At 63.1% G+C, this 6961-nt stretch overlaps 2 protein-coding genes across 2 annotated transcripts in view; one reads left to right on the top strand and one right to left on the bottom strand.

The window, feature by feature from the left end:
• Positions 1 to 707: 707 nt before the first annotated feature.
• Positions 708 to 4427, top strand: CDK5 (cyclin dependent kinase 5). The gene is made up of 12 exons (XM_006150219.3): positions 708 to 848; positions 1385 to 1473; positions 1553 to 1620; positions 1766 to 1826; positions 1923 to 1979; positions 2544 to 2639; positions 2760 to 2834; positions 2972 to 3068; positions 3233 to 3302; positions 3824 to 3884; positions 3992 to 4072; positions 4156 to 4427. The coding sequence occupies exons 1-12, from the start codon at positions 812 to 814 to the stop codon at positions 4240 to 4242; spliced, it is 879 nt and encodes a 292-aa protein (XP_006150281.1). The 5' UTR covers positions 708 to 811; the 3' UTR covers positions 4243 to 4427.
• A 957-nt stretch (positions 4428 to 5384) lies between these two features.
• ASIC3 (acid sensing ion channel subunit 3) overlaps positions 5385 to 6961 on the bottom strand; it is a 10912-nt gene continuing 9335 nt past the window's right edge. Inside the window, exons 5-11 of the mRNA XM_006150218.2 lie at positions 6848 to 6929; positions 6604 to 6751; positions 6207 to 6298; positions 6050 to 6129; positions 5902 to 5973; positions 5683 to 5741; positions 5385 to 5548 (exon numbers count right to left, since the gene is read on the bottom strand). Of these exons, the coding sequence (XP_006150280.1) occupies positions 5470 to 5548; positions 5683 to 5741; positions 5902 to 5973; positions 6050 to 6129; positions 6207 to 6298; positions 6604 to 6751; positions 6848 to 6929 (612 nt within the window). The 3' untranslated portion in view covers positions 5385 to 5469. The remainder of the gene's footprint in view (positions 5549 to 5682; positions 5742 to 5901; positions 5974 to 6049; positions 6130 to 6206; positions 6299 to 6603; positions 6752 to 6847; positions 6930 to 6961) is intronic.

Here is a 6961-nt window from a genome sequence, read left to right as displayed (position 1 = left end):
GAGCCCCGGGGGAGCGGGGACGGGGGTGGGGGTGGGGGGGAGGTGTATCCAAGACGATAAACTGCCCAGCAGACCGAGGAGTCTCTGGCATCCGTCCATCGACTCAAATCCAGCATCGAAAGAGGCGACACCTGCCTCTCTACCCCGCCCTGCGGTCAGGTGGTCCCCGCGAGGTCATCAGCTGCGAGACATGGCTCAGAGTCATTCCTCAATCCAAACTGGGGTCACTAGGTGACCTGGGGAGACGTGGAAACCCGTGCTGAGGTCGTCAGGAGGCTACTGGGAATTCAATAGCACCAACCGGGTCAGCTCCAGGCCACCCGGGCTCGGGATCTAGGACGCCAAACCCCAAGCCCCACACGGAAAGCGCCCCACCCCCACCCCCGCTGCGCGGCATTCTGGAACGCGTAGTCCCGGAGCGCCCCTTTTCAAGAAGGTTGTGAGCACAGAAAAGGAACCACAAGAGCGAGGCATACTGGGAACCGCGACGCCACGGCAGGGACGCCCGGAAGGCGGACATGCGATGCTTCCTGGGACTTGTAGTCCAGGATTCGCCTCCGTGGTCGAACCCGAGTCCCCGGACTCGAGTGCTGCAGAGAGCCTGAGCGCAGCCTGCTGGGTGTCGTAGTCTTCTTGTCCGCAGCTCCGGGCGTTACTGGGAGGCATGTCCGTCCCAGAACTACAAGCCCCAGAAGCCCCTGCAAAGGCAGGAGCGCGGGGCGGGGCCGGAGGCCAGGGTGCCGCCTCCTCTGCAACGCCGCGGCCAGAGTGTTAGAATCGAGGGCCCGCAGGGGTCCCCGCGGCCGCCGCGATGCAGAAATACGAGAAACTGGAGAAGATTGGGGAAGGTAACGGAACCACGAGATGCTCCTGCAAGGTCTTCTTCCGTGGACCCTTCAGTATTCCTGCAGCTCTGGCTCCCGTACCATCAACAGTACCTCCCAGGCTCCGACCTCAGCTCTGGCTGCAGCCCTCACCCCCGAACCCAGCACCCCGCTGACAGCAGTGCTCCCCTTTAGGAGACCCACTCTCAGCCTTAGCGCCTCTTGTAGACACGACCTGCAACCCTAGCGCTTCCTGCACTTCCCACCTCTAGCCTCAGCAGCACCTGCACATCCTCAGCCCGACGCCCAGCCTCGACATTTCTGCAGGCTTTCATGCCTCTCCCAGATCCCTCCCTCAGCACTGGCTTCATTACAGACGCCCTGGGCCTCTGCACCTTCCCGTCCCTCCCCACCTGCTACAGCCTCACTCGCGAAACTCTCCCATGCCCAGCCTTCAGCTTGAATCCCTGCTCAGACGCTGCTCACCTCCCTGAGGGGATTTCCTGGAGTCGGGAAGGGTGCCCCCTCCTTTTCCTCACCCTTGACCTCTTGCCCCTTAGGCACGTATGGAACCGTGTTCAAGGCCAAAAACCGGGAGACTCATGAGATCGTGGCTCTGAAACGGGTGAGGCTGGATGACGACGACGAGGTAGGAATGCTGGGCCAGGGAGGGAGTTGAGACCCGGGCTGGCTGAGAGCTAATGGCTGCCTGCTGGCCTCTCATGTAGGGTGTGCCAAGCTCGGCCCTCAGGGAGATCTGCCTGCTCAAGGAGCTGAAGCACAAAAACATTGTCAGGTGTGTAGATGGCGGGGCCTCCTTCTTGTGTGGCGGAGTGGAGGGGGCGGAGGCTCCCGGGCCGGGCCGGGCCGGGCTAGTTCAGGGCTGGGATGTCAGGTACAGACGTGGAGACCCACCAGGCTGAGCCCTGCCTTCTCCCCAGGCTTCACGATGTCCTGCACAGCGACAAGAAGCTGACTTTGGTTTTTGAGTTCTGTGACCAGGTGAAATGGAGGTTTGGGAGGCAGTAGCCTTGGGAGGCTACAGACCTGGACTGAGGTTAAGCTTGGTCCCGTTCTCCGATCCCTGCCCCTTTTCAGGACCTGAAGAAGTACTTCGACAGCTGCAATGGTGACCTCGATCCTGAGATTGTGAAGGTGAGGGGGACGCGTCGGGGCTGGGGCTGGTGTCTGTTCAGGGTAAGCACCCCTTGAGTGCCAGATCTGGACCTGAACGGGGACACTGTGGATTGTCAGCAAACAGAGAACCCTGATTCTGCCTCCCAGGGGCCTCTGGTCTTAGCAAACATTACGTGTCTCCTCTGACCTGCCCATGGCTCTCAGTGGTACCATTTACACCTGAGCAATGAGCGTGCCAGGTACACGAAAGAGATGCATCCACCTAGCACATTCTACACTGGGCACCAGGTGCTGTTCTGGGGCAAGACCAGGTTCCAGGGGAGCCTGAGCACTCTGCGGCACTGACGGCCATGGCGTTTGTTCTCGGGTGCAGCCTGTAGGGCAGAGGAGCGGGCTAGGAAGGCAGCACGGCCGCAGATGGGAGTCCAGGAAAGTGGGCCTGGGCCGCCCTCTGATGCCTCACATAGTACAGAGTGAGGATGACGTGGCACAGAGCAGGGCAGGGGAGAATGGGAGCAGGGCCTGCTGCTGGGCACAGCTGCCAGGCCAGGGCGTCTGAGCTACCCCCCTGCCCCTCCCCAGTCTTTCCTCTTCCAGCTGCTGAAAGGCCTGGGGTTCTGTCACAGCCGCAACGTACTGCACAGAGACCTGAAGCCCCAGAACTTGCTGATAAACAGGGTGCGTGACGGGGGAGAGGGCGGGCGACTGGGGGTCAGCTCAGGGCTGGGAGAAGGGAGCCCAGAGCCCCCTCCAAGATGGCCTCAAAGCCCTGCTTGGTGCTCCTCCATCCCCCCTCAGAATGGGGAGCTGAAGTTGGCTGATTTCGGCCTGGCTCGAGCCTTTGGGATCCCCGTTCGATGTTACTCAGCTGAGGTGAGCGGACGGTGATGTATGGGGGGGCGTCCCCGCTGAGCGTCTCTCAGCTCCTGCTCCAGGCACCCCTCTGAGCATCCCTGGACGTCCTCCCCAGCCGTCTGAGTTGGGGGTCCCTACGGTGGGGTCTTCTCCAGGTGGTCACACTGTGGTACCGCCCCCCGGATGTCCTCTTTGGGGCCAAGCTGTACTCCACGTCCATCGACATGTGGTCAGCCGGCTGCATCTTTGCAGGTGACGCACCGGGGCTCGGAAAGGCATTTCCTGTCCCATTCAGGCTGACTAATAGGGCCTGGGGCAGGGAAGTGGGACACTCTGGGCCAGAGTCGGATGGCTCAGGGGGTGCCTTGAGTGAGGGGTCCTTCATGTGTCACACCGTGTCCCCCTCTGTCTCCCAGAGCTGGCCAATGCTGGGCGGCCTCTCTTCCCGGGCAATGATGTGGACGACCAGTTGAAGAGGATCTTCCGATATCCTTCCTTTCCCTTTGCCTTGAGCGCTCCAGAAGGGGGGCGAGTTGGGGGAGCTCAGAGGGCAAGAGTGAGGGTGGCGACAGCCTGGGCCTGGATGGTGGGGCCTGCTGGCCTTCCCTGAGGTGAGGGGTGGAGAGCAGAGGAAGGGGGCGTCCCTGACTGTCACAGCGCACAGGCACACAGTGGAGAGAGTGCCACCCCGGGCAAGGAGCACAGAGAGGAAGAGTCAGGAGGATGCTCCTCCAGAGAGGGCTGGGTCCTTGGGGTGACAGAGCCACAAGAACAGGGCCTTTGGGTGAGAGGAGAAGGTCGACTGCTCGCTGGACTTGTGGACGTCCAGGCCAGGCCACGTCAGCTGGCGGCTGTTTTGCTCCTGGCCCACACCTCGCAGGTGGGGCCTACCCAGGTGTGAGTGGGGCAGAAAGGAAGGGCAGGGGAGGGAGGAGGAGCCCCTCGCCCTGCCCCCAAAGGGTAGATGCTTAGCCAATCCTGCGAGCAGTCCTTGACCTCACGGACACGCTACTGGGGACACCGACCGAGGAGCAGTGGCCAGCCATGACCAAGCTGCCAGACTATAAGGTGTGATGGGGTTGGGGGGGTCGGGGTGTCGGGATCCCCAGGGGTCCTTTTGACTCACAGTCCTGGCAGCCTCCACACCCCTGGTCTGGCTTTCCTGCCCCCCACAGCCCTACCCGATGTACCCGGCCACAACCTCCCTGGTGAACGTCGTGCCCAAGCTCAATGCCACAGGGAGGGACCTGCTGCAGGTGGGCACCTGGGTATGGGGGGGTGTGCGCTTTGGGCATCTGACCTGCCTGACTCTGCCCTTGCCTTTCCTCATTGCCTCCAGAACCTTCTGAAGTGTAACCCCGTCCAGCGCATCTCAGCAGAAGAAGCCCTGCAGCACCCCTACTTCTCAGACTTCTGTCCCCCGTAGGCTCCAGGACCCTGGCTGCCAGGCTGGGGCCTGGCCTACTGAAGCCCCCTCCCAGGATGGGAGGAGAAACAGGGGTGCACGCAGTGCTGAGCTCAGCTGTGCTGGGCCCGCCGGGGGGCCCCTGGCTCGTGTACGCACCCCCCATGGACTTTATTTAATTTCATAAACCGGCTCCTTTCCCACAGCCTGGCTGGTGTGTGTAGTGGCTCCGAAGGGAGGAGGTCTCTCTCACTGTGTCACCCTCAGAGCCCTGCTGCTCACTCTGACACAGCAGTCCCACAGAGGGGTCTCATGCTGGGGCCCAGGCAGCGCCGTGCCCCCACACACACACCTGTGCGCTCACATGCCCCTCTTCCCTTTGCCAGTGGGCAGCCGTCCCGAGGGTAGACAGCCAGTATCCACAGGAGGGGAGGACAGCACCGGGCCTCATGGGGCTGCACATCCCGGGTGGGCCCTCCTGTCCTTGCCGTCACCCCTCACGCCTGCAGGCTGGAAAGGCGCAGACCCCAATGTCTAGTTCACTCAGACCTCCCCCCGCTTAGTGACCAGGTTTCCAATGTTTGGGGTGCAGTGGAAGAGGAGACTGCCCCCACCATGGGTAAGGCCCAGCAGGAGGGGAAAAGGGGCGCTCCCCACCCACTGTCCTTGGGCCTTTCTGGGCAGGTTGGGGAAGCAGGCACCGTTCCCATGGAGACAATCCTGTGCCTGTGGCCCCAGAGGCCCCAAATGTAAGAGGAATCATGGCCTCCCAAGGCGGACAGAAGTGGTGAGCCCTCTGGCCTGTCCTCTGCTGCTGCTAACACTGTGTGGCATGGTCAGTACTGCTGACGGTGACCCCGCTCTGCCTTCACCAGCATGTGGCCTTGACACAGCCCGGCGCTCTGGGCTGGGAGGTACTGCTCGCCTCCCCGAGATGCACAGCCCGACAAGCTCCTGCCCACCAAGGTGCGAGTGCCTGGCGTCCTCTTACTACCATTTTCACCCAGAGACCTGTGGGGGTGAGCTGGGCCGGTCCCACATTTCAGGCCCCTGTCTAGCTGGATGATGGCTCACGGAGGACTTCTGGTGCCCAAGTCGGGCTGACCATCGTCTGGCTCAGCTCTGCCCTGGAAGAGGGACACCTGAGGCAGATGCGTCAGAACTTTATTCGGGGAGATGGCAGGGACATGTGCAGGCCAGGCGTGTCCATGGTGTCCGGGCGTGGCCCTGAGGGCATAGACCGCAGGTCTAGAGCCGCGTGACCAGGTAGCAGGTGCGGTGGGAGGCAGAGGCATTCCCGGCGACTGAGCAGGGATGTGTGGGAGCTCTGGGGCAACAGCACCAGGGCAGGAGGCCTTCAGCCTGCCGCCCGGGCCTGCCACTGCACTCCTGGACCTGCACTCCACCCTCCGTGCCCCACTCCCCCTTCTCCCTTGACCTTAGGGGGCCGTTCTGTGTTACCTGGGGCCCAGGCTGAGGTGGGGGACTTGGGTTCCATGGCTGCCCAGCCCTTCCTGCAGCTGTGGGAGAGGGAGAGGGTCAGATATCTGGAAGGGCTTCCCCGCGAGGACCGAGGACTGGCTGAGATGAACATGCTCCACCCAGCCACTCTGCTCAGGGTGGGGGTGGGGAAGGTGGTCTAGGCCTGGCTGGAGGTGTAGGGCAGGAAGGGCGTGTTACCAGGTTGGTGCTGAAGTGCCTTCGGGAGCGCCTTTGGTTCCAGAAATAGCCCAGGACTCGATCTCGGAACACCTGAGGGCAGGCAGTAGAGGTAGGCGGCCATCCACACCTCCCATCCTCTCCTCCCCAGGCCAGGGCCCTGGCCCACCTCACAGAGGTAGTCCAGAATCTCAAGGATGGTGAGCAGACTGGCCCCGATGAACAGCCCCATCTGGCCCCCAATGTCACCTGTGGAGACAGCGTCACTTGGCGATTCAGCCACTTGCCCTGCACACCCCTCCCCAGACCCGGACGCTCGGACACACTGAGCAGCTCTGACACTTCGTAGGCCGCCTTCTGCTCCACTGTCTCGTAGTTGAGGGCCTCAAAGAAGATGTCCAAGACCAGTACGTTCTCCCTGGGGAGAGAAAGCCCTCGACCTTTCACTGGACACCCCTGGTGCCGCTGCGGGCAGGACAGGCGTGTGGGGTCTCTGGCGCCTTTCTATTGATGGAAGGCTGGGAGCGGGTGTCACCATTCCCTGGGGCAGAAAGGTTAAGCAGCTGGCTGGGGGTCCCAGAGCTGGCGCTGACAGGGAGCCCCGGCGTCCAACCAGGCTACGCGCACGGGAGCCCTGGCGTCCAACCCAGGCTATGCGCACAGGAGCGCTGGGCTGGCTGGGAGTTGGGCGCCCGCCTCCCCAGCCCGGTCCGCTTGGCTCACGCGATGTAGGCCTCGCTGCGGTTGTACTTCCGAGCCAGGTAGCGGGCGGAGGCGCGGCTCGGGATCCGCACCATGGAGAGCTCCTTGGCGTAGCGCGTAACGGCGCACGGGCTGGGGCAGGCGCACGCGTCCTTCCGCAGCATGGCGTCTGCAGGCCACAGGGGCCAGTTAGCGCGGCTGGGTTTCGGCCCGGGGCGAGGTCGGAGTAGGGTGGAGACCGGGGGCGGGCAGTCTCGCCCCTTACCCAGGGCGGAGTTGGCACAGTCCTTGTACTGCTGGGGACTGCACACGGGCGCCCCACCTGGGATGGGGTGGGAAGGAGACAGCTGCAGGAGAGCCTCCTGGCTGACCCCGCCCT

This window comes from Tupaia chinensis, unplaced genomic scaffold (genome assembly GCF_000334495.1).
Source record: "Tupaia chinensis unplaced genomic scaffold, TupChi_1.0 Scaffold000280_1, whole genome shotgun sequence".
Lineage (NCBI taxonomy): Eukaryota > Metazoa > Chordata > Mammalia > Scandentia > Tupaiidae > Tupaia > Tupaia belangeri.
The sequence above is the reverse complement of the archived record's forward strand: the minus strand, read 5'-3'. Positions and strand labels throughout refer to the sequence as shown.